The sequence below is a fragment of the Plasmopara halstedii genome (genome assembly GCF_900000015.1).
Source record: "Plasmopara halstedii genome assembly, contig: Scaffold_3109, whole genome shotgun sequence".
Classification (NCBI taxonomy): domain Eukaryota; phylum Oomycota; class Peronosporomycetes; order Peronosporales; family Peronosporaceae; genus Plasmopara; species Plasmopara halstedii.
Window position 1 is genome coordinate 173,039 of NW_020190012.1, and position 15,509 is coordinate 188,547.

At 39.6% G+C, this 15,509-nt stretch overlaps 2 protein-coding genes across 2 annotated transcripts; both read right to left on the reverse strand.

The window, feature by feature from the left end:
* Nucleotides 1-2,461: 2,461 nt before the first annotated feature.
* On the reverse strand, nucleotides 2,462-11,947 carry PHALS_07349 (uncharacterized protein; the record flags this gene model as incomplete). Its single annotated transcript, XM_024720799.1, has 1 exon — nucleotides 2,462-11,947. One exon carries the CDS (start codon nucleotides 11,945-11,947, stop codon nucleotides 2,462-2,464), a length of 9,486 nt encoding a protein of 3,161 aa, XP_024585962.1.
* A 215-nt stretch (nucleotides 11,948-12,162) lies between these two features.
* PHALS_07350 (rna methyltransferase) lies at nucleotides 12,163-14,317 on the reverse strand (the record flags this gene model as incomplete). The annotated part of the gene is made up of 3 exons (XM_024720800.1): nucleotides 12,163-12,413; nucleotides 12,475-12,536; nucleotides 12,618-14,317. The coding sequence occupies 3 exons, from the start codon at nucleotides 14,315-14,317 to the stop codon at nucleotides 12,163-12,165; spliced, it is 2,013 nt and encodes a 670-aa protein (XP_024585963.1).
* Between the last annotated feature and the right edge of the window lie 1,192 nt (nucleotides 14,318-15,509).

Genomic DNA, 15,509 nt, shown 5'->3' on the forward strand with positions numbered 1-15,509 from the left:
GAGACATATACTTGCGCCCAATATCTTCGACCTCCAATCGACCCATGGCTCATGGTGTTCCAGCCATACCATACCAATGATGGGGTCACACCTTAAATTCAAGTCTTAGACTAAGCAGCTTTTAACGCTATCAAAGTCAAGAAACTTGACACCAAGGTCCACAGGGACCTTCGGCACCGTGCTACATGTTCCCGTCGCTAAGCGAACAGTAACTATGTCACCCAACCACGCCTTCAGTACCTCAGCATACAGCTTACTTTCTTCCATCGTGGAGCGTCGTGCATAATTGCCCAACGCCCCGAGATCTTCCATGGCTTCTCAAAGCCCTTCACCGTCGCGTCCGCGACAAGCAAGCCCGGATTGTATAAACGTCTCGTATTAAAGAGCACAAAACACTTTGGGGCTGAGCCCTGCTGACCGTTACCTCCTTGAGGCTCATCAGACTCAGGTCTTACCCAGTAGGCCACCCCGCACCTACCGGGTGTTGTCGTTTCCCCGCGACAACCAGAAGATTGGTAAGAAGCGGGACGTCGATCCGATGATACTTGACGTGCCTTGTGCAGGAGACAACCAATGCGAAGGTGGAAGGTGATGCGTGGCACCACAGACAAGCATCGTCAGGTGCTCGAACGCTGCTCGGCAGCTCGGAGCTCTGCCTCCTAGTCCTTAACATAGCTGGAATCCAACGGCTCAGGTCCGTTCGACGAGCTGCTAGAGTGTGCATTCCAACCAAGTCGTTCAGACTTGAAGATTAAACCCGTATTTAATGCCACATTTACTGCTTCTTTAAAAAAAGAAGTGTGCACGGAAGACTTCCATTCTGACCACGCCAGTGCGGAGGCCTCCATAAAAACTGTCTTTGTCACCGTCTCGAGGAGAAGAAAGGCTTCTATACCGGCAATGAGATTACGCAACTCTTGGACAAAGTCAACCGATTTCTTGTTGCCCTGTCGGACAGCAAGGAAATGCGATCTCACGCGATATGCCAGGTTTTGCGGCGAGAGCACTCGTGAAAGCTGCAGCTTCAGCTTCAGCTTCGTCCAGGAGAGGAGCACCGCTTCAACTGAAGTATCGCACGTTGGTGCCCATTCTCGCGCTCAACCACTGAACTTGGAGATAGCTAGCGCCACGCGCTGATGCTCGGTCTGGGGCATGGCGGACGCTGTTGCCATCTCGGCCTCTCTCACCCAGAGCAGGAGGTTCTATCCATCCTTACCCTCGATGATCTTAACGCTCACCATGAGCGGCTTGAGTCAGGAGGATTCATCCGTCGTCGACGGTGGCGTCATGGATGCAGTCGACGCAGATACCTTCTCTGTAGGTCCTCTAGCATAGCATTTTCAAAGCATGAATACGCCTCTAGATGCGCGCTGATCGCTTCAGGTCCTTGTGAAGCGAGGGTTGCATGCCCTTAGAGACAAGCAGAGATATCAGATCATCAAGCCCATCTTGCATGTTATACGGCAAATAGGAGAACTGCTCCATCCTCACAAAGGGTAAGTCGTAACGCCTCAGGTGTAGATTGACTACGAGTCCTACCAAGTGCAGCGGGGCTGCAGTAGTTTTTTGATTAGAGTAAGATCACCGACCTTCGTTCTATACTTAGAAACAGTACGAGTGTAGCGGATCGCAATCCGCTTACTCCAAGAGTAATCACGACCTTAGCCCAAGGCAAATAAACTCTTCCGTTTAGATTGTAGACTGTATTTTTATTTGCGGCAAAGCTGCCTTTATCTAATCTATAGGTTTTCCTAGATAAGTAGTAAAACCTCATTAAAACGCATACCGACTGGCAGTCCAGCCACGTACTGACTTCTTGTTGAGGTGAAGCCTCACCATTGTATGATCACACCATCTTGTGTAACCCACACCCTTCTATGGTCACACCACACCTCCCTTCATTCCAGGGTATGAGTAACCCCGTTACAATAAGTCTGTCTAGGTAGCAAACTCGATGTCACTGGCTGTATCAATAATTCGCGCCCTGCATACCCCCTTCTCTCGGCCAAGAGGCAGAAAGGGTCAAGCTCCCTCGCCGAATTGCCTGATGAACTCAGGTAGGCTATCCTGGTCCCATTAGGACCTTTTTTCTCTCGAGGCGATCGAGGTCATTGAGCTCCAGCCCTAAGCGAAGCGGCTCTCTCAAAAAGAGTGAAGCTCATCACCCAAGGTCGAAGATGGTTGACTCGGTACGCATACCGCAGATGTTTTGTATTACTACAGATAAACCATCTGCAAATTCTGCATCAGAAAGTTGGGTCATTTCTTACACACTCGTGTAGCTCTTGTTACATAATGCTCCGATTTTGACAACAACTGCTACCTTTTGCAACGAGATTGCTGTGCATTTTGCACAGAAGATGACTTCGCACACTCCATCTAGGATCGGATTCAAGATCTGATCTAGACTTCTCTTTATGAATTTAGCAATAATGAAAATCTCATGTCTTTCTATTCAACTTTACCGTTTACTTTTCGTATCACCTCTACCGTTGCTAGTCTTTGTGATTCCTAATCTTCGACGTGAAGCACTTGAGGTGAGACTGCTCGTCAACCCACTACTTTTACTACTTGATTTAGCATCCGGATAGACACCTTTGACGTTAAATGTCCATTGCATTTCTTCGGTTAAAATGACTAGCTGTCCCGATTGCATTTTACCATATCCCGTAGGTGTGAATGACACGACAAAGACAGCGCCATCTTGACTTTCATAGGGAGGCAATTCACCTTGAACGGGATAAACTGTAAATGCACTTGAAGATCCAGCGGAAAAGTCAGCAAGAAAAGCAGCTGATTCTCGAAATTGATTGCAGAGTTGAAAGCTCACAGATGACGTTTGATTCAAACTTGATTCAATCGTTAAAACATCATCAATTGGTGGATCGGTCGCATCTAACGACACATCAAAACGCCACAATCCACCACTTTTTTTCTTAATTAATAGTGTAATCGATCCTCGATACGAACGTAAAGGCTCAAATCGAATGAGATAAACGAGAACTACAGCAGAATTGGTCTTAGATGATATTGGCTCAGGAGTTACAGTAAGTGCACGCTCAATTGCAGTCACTGTCGTTAATGGACCAAAGTGTTTCGTGTCAATTTCCCACTCCACTGTAAAAGATTCATTTTCTAATTCCATGTCATCTGGAGCTGCCAAAAGTTCACACTCGACGCGTTTTTCGACACACTCACGAGCTGAACACGCGAGTATCGTTGCGATACGAGGATGAAGTGGAGCTTCTGCTATCCCACGTAAAGGATACCGCCATTCGAGTTCAGCAAATTCTTCTTTACCGTGAAATACTAATTGAGCTTGTTGTTCACTTACGTCTAAAGGTTGAAAAGAAATTGGTACTTGAATCACTTCAAATTCGTTCAATTCAAGATGTCGTTTTTTCAAAAGAAGTTCAAAGACCGAACTTTCATGCATTGATGAGTAATTTCGGTGTGTTGAAGTATCTTGTTTATCAATAACAAGCTCCACATTCACTTGAAGAAGTACTGCAAATGGATTTTTAAACATGAAAAGTGTCGAAACAATTTCATTCACTTGTGCTGTAATGACAAGTGGTTTCATCACACTTGGTGGTTGTCCACGACCTTGTACAATAAATTCCCAATCACTTACAACATCTTTTTCAAAAAATACAATACTTGTACTCTCAACATTTAATAAAGAAGATGGAGTATAATTGAGAGAGACATTTTCACGACCAAAAGGTGGTATAATCACACATTCATTTTGAATTGAAAAGTTTCTTGTGTTACTGATATGATATTGTAAATGTAATTCATGATTACTAGGATTCTCAAGTGATAATAATTGTGAACATGCTTCTCCAACTGCACAAACCATTTCATCAACTTGTTGTGCTTTTGCTTCATTTGCTACAAGATCTAAACGATACCAAAATTCTCCAACATTATCATTTGAAAACATTATTGCACCTTCTTCCATTGTAACTACTAAAGGTGAATACAATAATTCGTAGACTTTTGTTTCATGGGGTTCAAGAGTTAAAGTTGCAGATCCTATCAATCCATGACCTTGAAGTTTGACTTGAAAGATTGTGATAGTTTCTAAAGGATTAAAAATTTTAATTTCCACACCAATAGCTTCACGTACAATTGTGTGCATTTCTAACGTAGTTTCTGGTTCTGGAGGACTCACAGTAGCTTCAATTGTATACCAAAGATACTCTTTTGTAACCTCATGAATAAAAGTGATTGAACCAAAGTATAACCCACTAATTAATGGAGTAAAAGTTAGTGGGTACTTCACACTTTGATTAATACCAGGGGGTACTGTAATTGTTGATGGTCCAATAACATGGCACAAATCTGATTCGACTTGAAAGATTTGTGGAACATTTACTTCACCACCTGGTAAAGTAAAAACTTGAAATTCATGCACAATATTCGTCCTAGCTTGACAATTGAGAACTATATGATCTTGTGCTAATGGTTCTTCACCATGTCCAGAAAGTTGAAATTCGAATTGTTCCTGTGTTGTATTATTTACAAGTACAAATGTTCTTGTTTCGTGTTTAATCCATAATGGGGTAAAAGTTAAGGGGTACGTTGCTGAGCGTTTTGCGGGTACTATTAACGAAGCTGGACCTGAAAACATGGAACAACGTTCCAAATTTGAGGTACCAAATATAGCCTGTAGTAACCATGATGTTTCAGTAGGATTTGAGATTGGAATATCTTGGACGATACTTTGACGTGCTGGTGATACGAAATCTAATTGAGTTTGTACTTGACGCTCTTTAACTGTAGCCACAATATCATAAACACGAACATCGCTACTGCCACAAATTGTATTTTGTGACCGTAGTAATAGTTTACATCGATAACAACCGGCACCTTTGGGTTGAAAGTCAAGTAAGATACTATTTAAACCAGCAACAACCGAGCGTGGAGTACCCAATCGTGCTTGAGTCATGTTTACTCTTGAAGAATTGCGTTGAGAAGTTTCGGATCGTTCAGATCCTACTGGGATACTTTTACTGGTACAAGTTAAAGTCAATTCGGGTATATGAAGTGTAAAGTACGGTGAATTGAGAGTGACAGAAAACGTATGATGATGACTTTCTTCACACTGTTTTAGTCCATTTTGAAGATTAACACGTGATGGTCCATTTGTACGTTCAAGAATTGTTGATAAAGCACGATGAAGTAAAATATTAGAAATTGGAATAGTCAATTCACGAATAAAATGTAGTCGAGCAAGTTTCGAATCAGCATTTGATGTATCACATTGAAATTCTAACGTTTCTAAACTTGTTGGAAGAGTTGCAATTCCATGCACTTCGTATAGAAATTCTCCAATCTTTTCATCAATGAACAATAATTGACAACAATAATTGCCAGGATGAAAAGGTAAGAATTCGATTTTGAGTTTCGTCGATTCCTTTTGTTGAATACTCAAAACATTCGATTCAGAATCTTCGATTGCTAAGTTCAAATGCTTAACTTCTCCTTTTGTATCGGAATTGTTGTTTATTGTATTGAAATTGTTGAAATCTGGTAGATAAAATGCTGGTTGAGCATTTATACACCATTGAAAGTCTCCATTTTCACGATTATTCGAATTTTTTGGCTTCATTTCAAGTGTAGTAGCATCTGAATTTGAATTGTCATTTAAAGAATGTTTTCTACCACTTGCTTGAACAGAACGACGACGATTGACTCCTTGAGAAGAAGATAATTTCGTTTCATTTGTTCCAAAGGTTTCTGTCCCTAACGAAAGTATTTTTTGTGTCATTAAAACTTTATAACTTGCGTTACAAGGAAATTGATTTTCAATCACGAGCTCTTCGATACGTTTCTCGTATGTTTTGGTCTCAATTTGAAAAATCCGAACTGGTTTACGTGCTACAATGTTGGATTCTAACATGAAGACCATAGTGGCACCAGTACCTCCAAATGACAACGTATCATCTCTTACGGCTTGAAACACAAGACGCACTCGAAGTTGTCTTGAAAAACGTGGTTGGAAAGTTACTCGAAATGTACCCGTTTTGCCAGCTTCGAGCAGTAATTCGTTTGATTCAAGTGTAAACTCATTCATTGTTTTTTGAGAAGCTCCATTATGGTTTTGAAGTAGAAAAACATGATAACGTAATGGTCTTTGGCTTGGATTTTGAAGCTCAATGTTCTTTTCAATCTTTTGACCTAAAGTACCCTGAAAGTCAATCGTTGCCTTTGGAAGGAATTGTGGTAATGTTTGATATAAATGTAACAACAGAATGAACATTTCTCGACCTGTAAAATGTAAAAGAAATCGCTTGGGATTCATTCCAAAATCTAATCCAAACGTATTCAGAATCTGAAGTAAAACATCCGCTTTCTGCTGCAATTGATTTGTTGATCTACTCGTTTGTTGATGGGTTTTAAACGTCTCTAAATTCCATCGAAAACATTGATAAGGTGCTTGATCGGTTGATAACGTTGGAATGTATGCAGCCACAAGGTGAAATAGCCATTGTCCATCTTGTAAGTCTCGTCTCATATCCAACATTTGAGTCTCTAGTACTCCTTCTTTAAAAGAATTGAAAGCTGATGATTGGGAACATTGAGAGTGTGTACGGATACAATCACAAAGCCACTGAATCAGGACCATTTCAGCTTCACTATATACGTTGCTACCAAGACACATCCGTTTTAAAGAATTGTCGCTCTTACTTTTATCATCACATCCACTAGATTCACTTTTTGAATTATAATTTGGAAGCATCTGCAATTGATATCCTTTCGATGTAATTCGAGAAAATAAAAAACATTTCATCACTTGATAAATCACTTTCATCCACGCTGTTGTACTCACTGTTCGCCATTCATTGATCAATAATTGACGTCGCGCAATAGAAGTCAAGGATGTGAAATGTGGTATAGTGAAAAGTGCAGGATCAGCATGAGGATTCTCACATGCTTTTAAATAAAAGTCTTGACTTAATAAATATTCTGGATATACATCGTGTACCATGGCACCATATGAACGTAGAAAACGTAAAAGTTCAAGATATTGCGTTAAAAGCTGAGTTAACTCATTCTTTGACGATACAGTTGAACAATTTAACGAATTCTTTCGTTTTGTGCTTGATTCCGTGATATTACGACTAGGAATTGCTAATCCTTCTCCTTTTGTTTTACTACAAATGAGATCCAAGAATTCATATAAAGGTCGACCTCGAGTATTGGCAAAATCTTCTGGAAATTCATGAATTGGTGTTTGAAGAAACGTGGAATTAAGATATTGCATAAGAAATTCAATCTCATCTTTTGAAAATTGTGTTGAATCACTTGTATCTTCATGACTTATCATTGAATTCAAACTTATAAATCCATTTGAAAGAGATTTCGTCTTTTTTTCAATTTCTTCTTGAGCTTGTTGTTTCGAAAGAAGATAAATAGGAAATTGTCCAGATGTGTGTGTATAAAAACAAAATGAATCAGTTTTAGAAATTTCATCTTCTATTTCTTTTGGTGCCAGATTGTGTAATTGAAAAAATCTGTAGGTTGTCAGGAACGAATTTTCGGTACATCCTGCAATTGGTAAATGAAATGATGTGCCATTAGGATCCAAAAACTCAAGTCGAGTATTAAATGCAATACTTGAGGTACTTGTAAATTGTACTTCAACGGGTACACTTTCACAAACTCGACTCAGTCTTTTTCCTTGAGGAAATACGACAGTTAATGGAACTCGCGACGTATCTAACGCCACTCGGTATGTAAGTTCAAAAGATTCGTACCCAGTGGCAAAAACTTGAAATGTCATTTTCGTGGTAACCCCTAATGGTACAGTTGCAAGAATAACCTTATTTGTTGAAAAAGATAAATGTGGGGTTACTCCTTCTCCTCGTAAAGTAAAATTCGCATAACTTTCGTCATTTATCAAAAGTGGTAAATTTTCTTCCGCATATTCAACAGCATCAAGAGGTATAAAGTTTACATAAAGGGTTACAGCTTCTCCTGGTGCTAATTCCCCTTGATTTGGAGCAATATGAAAGATAGTAGACGTTGCACTATGTGTTGGATTAGCAGCTCCACATTCTTTAACTCCTAAACTTTCAGCAGCACCAGTAGCAAAAGTAATGAGATTTCCACGTCGTAAACAAGTTGTATCAAGTCGCCATTCTATACTTTCATCAACATCATTTGTTAGAACAATAGTTTTAGTATATCGTACATTTCGATTATTATCTCGAATAACAATACAGCGAGAAAAGTTGATACTTGATGTTGAAAAACGAAGACGAGGAGAAATTCCAGTAGCTTGAAGTCGTCGTTTTAATATTGTAAATCCATTTAAAGTCATCGAGGTATTTGCGATTTCAAGTGGTAAGATGAGATCATATTGATGCACTTTTAACGGTGTATAGATAAGATTTAAGTCGAGAGATGTGTGAGGTAATAAATGAAGTTTCCACTTTGTACATTGACCATTGACCATCTTATCATCAAAAAGTGGTTCAATACTATTGCTTGTATCTTCATAATATCGACGTGGTTTAATGACATCAAATTCTTGTAAAGCACTAAGATCAAGTTGTAATGAAGCAGATATTGAACTTTGATTTGTAAAGGAAAGTATACGTGAGACTGATACACCAAGCACAACTTGTCCAAAGTCAATAATATCGGAAGGAACAAGTAAAATATCAGGAATAACAACAGATACAAAGATTGGAAGACGATAAACAATACCACCACGTATTGTTACAATTACTGTCGCACTTTGTGTTTTTGTATTCATATCAAGTGTAATAGCTCGATATGGTACAAGTTTTACAAGAATTTCAAGCGATTCTTGAGGAGCAATGAAACTTTGACTTGGAACGACTTGTAATCCTATTGAAGGATTTGTTGAAAGAAGCTCAAAACTTGTACTTACAACTGCACGATTGTGAATGTCGTTGTTATGCAGTACAAATGTTTTTGTTCGCTCAAGACCAACGGAGATTGTTCCAAAGTCAATTGTTTTATCACGAATTCCAACTTTGATCTCAGGTACTAAAGCTCGACAGTTTAAAAGACATTTCTTACCTCCTGTCACATCTAATTGTAACGATTGAGTTAACCAGAAACTTCCACTTTTCTGTGTGATTCCTAAAGCGGTTCTTGTAGCTTTTGTCATAGATGGAGGAGTGTAAATCACTTTACAGACAAGTGAAGCTAATGGTTTAAGCACACCACTTGCTGGATTGATGTCATATACGGACAGTTTTATTGCTGTATTGTTACCATAACTTCTATCAGTCATTGCCATTGTTGTCGCATTACTTTTTGAAGATTCAGGTCGATTTAAACCATCAAATGTAGTAACCAAAGGCAAACGAGTCCAATTAAATAAAGCATCACAGTCACTAGTATTACTTATCACAACATCACGAGAAATACTTGAATTCAGATCGAGATCATCAAATTGAAAAAGCAAATCAAAAGGTGTAACTTCTACGACAATCGGTGCAACTTCAGCCATAAGTGTCACTTGACGAAAGTGAATACGATTTAATGAATACGTCAGAACTTGCTGGTAACTTTGTTCTTTTAATGAACAAAACACGATATCAAATCCTGCTTTCGAATGAGGTGGTATAACTTGAGATGTTAGAAGTGTCTTGCGTGCTACTTCTTCGAAAGAATCTCCAATTTGTTGACTTTCCAAGTGTAAATTGACTAGAACATTACGCGAGAGATCGTTTTGCACTGTAAGTCCACGTGTGGTACTTACATTAATGCACACTCTTCCAAAATTTAGAGTTTTTGGACCTGAGAGTACACGATTAAGTTCAGACGTCTCTAAACTTTGAGCACAATCCGCTAATTCCGCAGGAGTAGCAGGCAAAGTTTTATATTTTCTCGGTATTAGTTTCAATGCGTCAAAAAAGAGATTCACGTTTCCATCTGTCGGATGTTGACAAAGCCAAAGTGGTTCGTTTGCATCAACAATCGATTGTGGAAGTTTTAGTGTCGGTGGTGTAAGTTTCTCCATCCCAAGATTAACATCGTTTTCCTGATTTGAACCGCGAGACTGAGCGATATGCTTTTTTAAGCCATAAGCTTTTCCTTTGTTTTTGCTTTTAGCTTCGCGCTGAACACGACATTGAGTCAGATACTCATGATACGCTGCACGATGATCAGCACGACGTGCAAGTTCCTTCACACAATACGTTAAATGTGTGTTATTTGTGCCTTGAAGCTCAAATTCATCCACTGCTGCAGTTCCATTTAATGCTGCACGTTCATACGGAGGTTGACGCTGAAAACGACGCGATAACTTCCCTTTTGTTTGTTTTGCTTGTTCAGGTAAGAGAAAGTGATACTTTGGAGCAAAATCAGCCGGTAAAGCATAGGGACCACCAACAAATCGTTCGCTTGATGGTGGAACAGATCCTACTACAGCGGCTCGTCCATGAACTTTGATAGGAATCTCAACTATCCCATCATTTACTTGTAAGATTAACGAATTGTCGAATGTCCCCAATTGTGTTGGTGTAAAACTCACAACGAGATTTTGAGATTGCAACACATCCAAGCGACCAACACGTGGACAAATCGAGTAATGCGCTATGTTGTTCTTAGACTTAAATTGTATTGGTAAACCAGATAAATTCTTGATAGACAACAACATGTCAACTCGATCATGTGATCGAACATCACCAAAGTCTAAAGGTGGCGATGGGGAGAGAAATAGTTGAGGATTAAACGTTTTTGCAGTGATTTGAAACGTCAAATCATGAGCTTGTAAAGTCTCGCAAGAGATGGAGGCAAAAGCATTAAGAGATTGTGCTGGTCCTGATAAAAGAGTAAAGGGAGAAGTCGAATCCGAAGACGATTCTTCAAAATTTTCATTCTGATGACGACTAAGATATTGCAATTCTTCCAAAGTCTTTGCTCTTGGATGGTATATAAATTGTAGTAAAGTCTCACTGAATGGATCAATGCAACCATGTTCAGGTGTAATTTCAAGCTCCTTATGTACTTCATGATCTTTTTGATCCTCTTCTATCATAAAATTGATGGAAGTCTTGAATTTTAATGGTAAAGGACCATTATTTCTCAATAGCGTTTCAATCGTACGTCTCTCACCAGCGAATAGCGATCCAAAGAATAAAGACTTAACAGGTTCATGTCCTTGACGTAATACCAACTCAGCTGTGTGTTCAACCACATTACCCGAGACGTCCACAATTTTCTCTGCGGAAGGTAAAGCATCTGTTCTCGTGTCGTCTTCCTCTACAATTTCCCATATTCGAACTCGAACGATTCCTCGAAATACACCAATTCCAAGTCCTTGTGCTTCCACTTTCACATGTACCTTTTCATGAATTTCAAGTTTTCCTTGTTCTGGAAATACTTTAATTGTTGCTTTCGAGCTAAAGTCGCTCGGTTCTAATACTTCTACCTCATATCTTCCTGGTCGTGTCCCATTGTTCAGCACTTCGACACATTGAGCTGAACGTTGCATCAAAACAACAAGACCAAGTTTACACTGCAACGGCGTCACTTCTAATGACGGACATGCTCTTCTAGCCATCAATGGAATTTCCAAAATTGATCCATCATCTCCTTTTATTTGCAACCCATCGTGAATCATTGCAGGAATAGAATCTCCTTCTGGAACATGAAACATAATGTCATACTTGATTTGAAGACCTGTTGATAATGATACAGTAGCATTTTCAGTCTTTGCAAGGTCTTGACCTCGCAGCAAAACTTGGAATGACGACGCATGTGATGGTGGCGTCAATCGATAACGCAAGACGCGATGACTGGTATTTTGAACGTTTAAAGTCGCAACGTAACAATTGCCACGTTCGAAAGATGGAAATTCGACGACAGAAGGTGCAACATGCAATGCTGAAGCTGATTGTTTTCCATGAAGACCGTCAAGAGTTGAAGGTTGTCCTACAATTCCAGAAGTTGGCATCAATCTAAGTGATATCAAGATTTCAATGCTGAAACGTGTCGGTTCAAACGTAGAGTCTGCGTCGGTTCAAGATTCAAAAACTTTATTGTTGGAAGGATATCAAAAAGTTAGTTTTGTAAGACATATCCATCTGCTTGTCTTCTCAAACTAAGTACAATTCCAATATTCTAAACTTCAGTCATGTTATCTAGCTATCACAATATTTTGACATTCAATCACTGCAATATACAAGTTCGAGACTTTTTTGCCTCGACTTCATCTGTTGCTGCACCAACTTCGGTACGTAAACGCTCCTGAATTGAAATTCGACGTCGATTTTCTTCTTGTGAATCCTGCGCAACCAATTTACTGTTCTTCTGTCTATCATTCTTCTCATCTGCATGAAAAGATGCAACTCGAGTCATTTCACTCACATGTCGAGGTGAGCGAATGGTGTCCATGTCATCTGTCCATCCTGTTCGAAGTTCTTATCGATCAAGCATTAGATTACATAGTTGAGAAAGCAATTAACAGTATGAAAGACATACTTAATCCTGACATTTTGCTCACAACATCCTCTGAACTTTGTGTCGTCGACATGACACAATCTCTGACATGAAAAAACAATATAACTCTAAACAGAATTAGAATGAGCCTTTTCGTCTTGTAATTTTCAGTAACCCCCGACTACTCGCATAGCTCAAGCCAAGCCATTGTTTCAACGTGAGGAGTATGTGGTAGCATGTCCACTGGTTGCAAACGTCGCACTTTATAATAACCAATTTGACCACTCTCCAATTTTACCTTGGCACATAAAACTTCAAGATCGACTACTTGAGAGTGAGGATTGCATGATACGTAACAAATGTAACGTGGTGTCATACGGCGAAGCATTTCAATGAGCTTCCGATGCAGTCCAGCTCTTGGGGGATCCACAATGATCAAGTCTGGAAGGTCATAATCAATTGAATGTGATGCAAGGAGTTCAAAAAAGTCTTTTTCGTGCCAGCTTTTAGCTAAATCAACGCGAAAGAATCGCATGTGATCAGATGTGTAACCATTTAGACGAGCATTGACTTTAGCACGTTCCACAGCTTCATCGTTAAGCTCAAATCCCATAACTTGCTTAACATAAGCACCCATACAGATTCCGATACTACCTACTCCACAAAAGAGATCCCACACAATAGGTTTTTCTGGCAACGTGACGATCATACGTTGAATTTCATAGTAAAGAAGACTTGCTTGGACTGAATTTGGTTGAAAGAATGAATTGAAAGGTATTTCGAATTTGTGGTCGAGAATTGTGTCTTCAAGATGCGCTTTGCCGTAAAGAACACGTTCAAGTGTATGATTTTCAATTAATTGAGACGCTACATCATCTTCTCGTCGTCGATGTCGTTCTGCTTCCTGATCCAAGCTTTCTATAATTGATACAAGACGTGGAGAATTTTCGTCTGAAACCAACGACGTTTTTTCAACTTCGCTTGCAAGGTCTTGTACAATACGATGAAGTAGATCGCTCTCTTCACCATACCACTCGGTAGTTTTCAAGCCCAGCATGATTTCTATTTGTCCTCGACTATTTACACCTCGACGCAACACAATTTGTTTCAGAAATCCTTTATGAGTGATGAAATTGTATGCGCTTAATCCATTTATTTCACATTTCTGCACAAATCGTTGTAACAACTCATTGCACGCTAAATCCTGCAATTGACACTCCTTGATTGATAATATACGAGGACTCCACAAAGCTACTCGACGACGACGTGCTTTATTTTTGCCATATCTTTGCTTTAATCGACGAGAATGGACCGAGGAAACAGGAAACATCCCAACTGTAAATGAATTGCTTGAAGCAATCGTCTCTTGACTTGATCTATCACTTGAATTTTTATCTTCATCTAGTAACCAACGTCCTGTACTACAAGTAAATTCCATTTTATTACGATAATGATAAATTCCATCTTGAATTTTCACACCCAAAATGTTACAAATCTCCATATCTAGTGAATGATGACGTTGTGAAAATAAATTTATAATCCATTGCTGCTTTTCTCGAAGTTGTTGTTCATAACGAACATGCTGTAAATTACATCCACCACAGTCTCCAAAATATTTCGTACATAATGGATTAACACGATAATTACTTGATTCAAGCAATTTTACTTGCTGTCCGAAAATTGATCGAATGTCTTGGGTATTACTATCCACTGGTTTTTTTCGAGAAGTTGAGTGCATGTCTTGCTCCCAAATTTCAGCTATAAGTTTATCTCCTGGAGCTGTAAATGGTACAATTACTTGCAGTTCCGTATCATCTTCGGAGATAAACGTCCCGACGCCATCGCCATGAGAATTCAATTTAGTTATCGACTGAAAAGTTAACATGAGCGTAAAATAAAAAACATTATATGACATTTAAGATATAAATACCAAAGAAACACGTCGCTTGGCATTTGGCGCTGGTCTTATTGAGGTCGAGAGGAGACGATTTGTGAAACTTGAATATTGCTGAAGACAATTGCGAAGAAGAGTCCAGCGGCGCGAGCCAATCGCTAACCTAGTCATTGGGCACAGATGAGAGTATGAATTTAGCCAATTGCTTTTTAAGGAGAGATAATAGATAAATGTGTAAGTGAAATACATAAGTATCTGTAAATGTCGCTCCTGTAAGTACGGGCAAAAAGCTATGAGTTCATTAAGAAATTCGTGCGTCACTGTGTGCAAATCCAAACTCTGTGCGCTGTGTATGGAGAATTTTTGGTCAAAGTTTTCTCAGTGCAAGGGAGAATGGCAAAACGAGCTTCGAGTTCGTCAAGAATGCGCAGCGCTTGTGACCTTCTATATAAACTGTCTTGATTTAGGTGTGCCTCGCACCAAAACCTTACGCATCTACACTACCTTATGCGAGGAGGAAGTGGACGTTGCATTAACCGCAGAGTACATTTTACGTGTCGCGAGAGCTGGTTGGAGCACGAGACGTAGATGCTCGAGTCGATTGATCAAAGCCATATATGATCTAGAGACTTCTAGAATATAGAGCCAAAACAGCGACTGGGTTTCGCGGTCATCTGCATATAAGGGCCTTTACAAGCTGCAAGTAGAAGGGGCAAATCCATCGATGACTCGTTTCTATCTTGATGCAGCAGTACTGCGGAATACTACGATTTACACGTCCACCGCATGGGGCTACAATACTCTACAAATTTTAACGATATTGTTCACTCTCATTAATGGTGTGATCAGTTGAAAGTTGCTATGTATTATCTTATTTCGCGGCTATACCTACTCGACCCTGACTACAATATCACATTGATTCAATCCACTATGGTATTTTCCTTGATTTTTTTGCTTAAAGTTTCGTTTACGAGTCGCCAACTCGAGTGACCAATATAGGACATAGGACAGAATGTTTAAGCCTTCTTTCATTACCTCTAAAAGATGCTCTCATCAAGGAAGTACCCCAATGAATGTCTGCAAGAAGCTTCAAGACAACGTTTATATCGAAATGGAAGCTGGCGGTAGATGTAACGGGGTCACATGAGAGTGACCCGTCACTCTCCCAAGGGAGCTGTGGTGT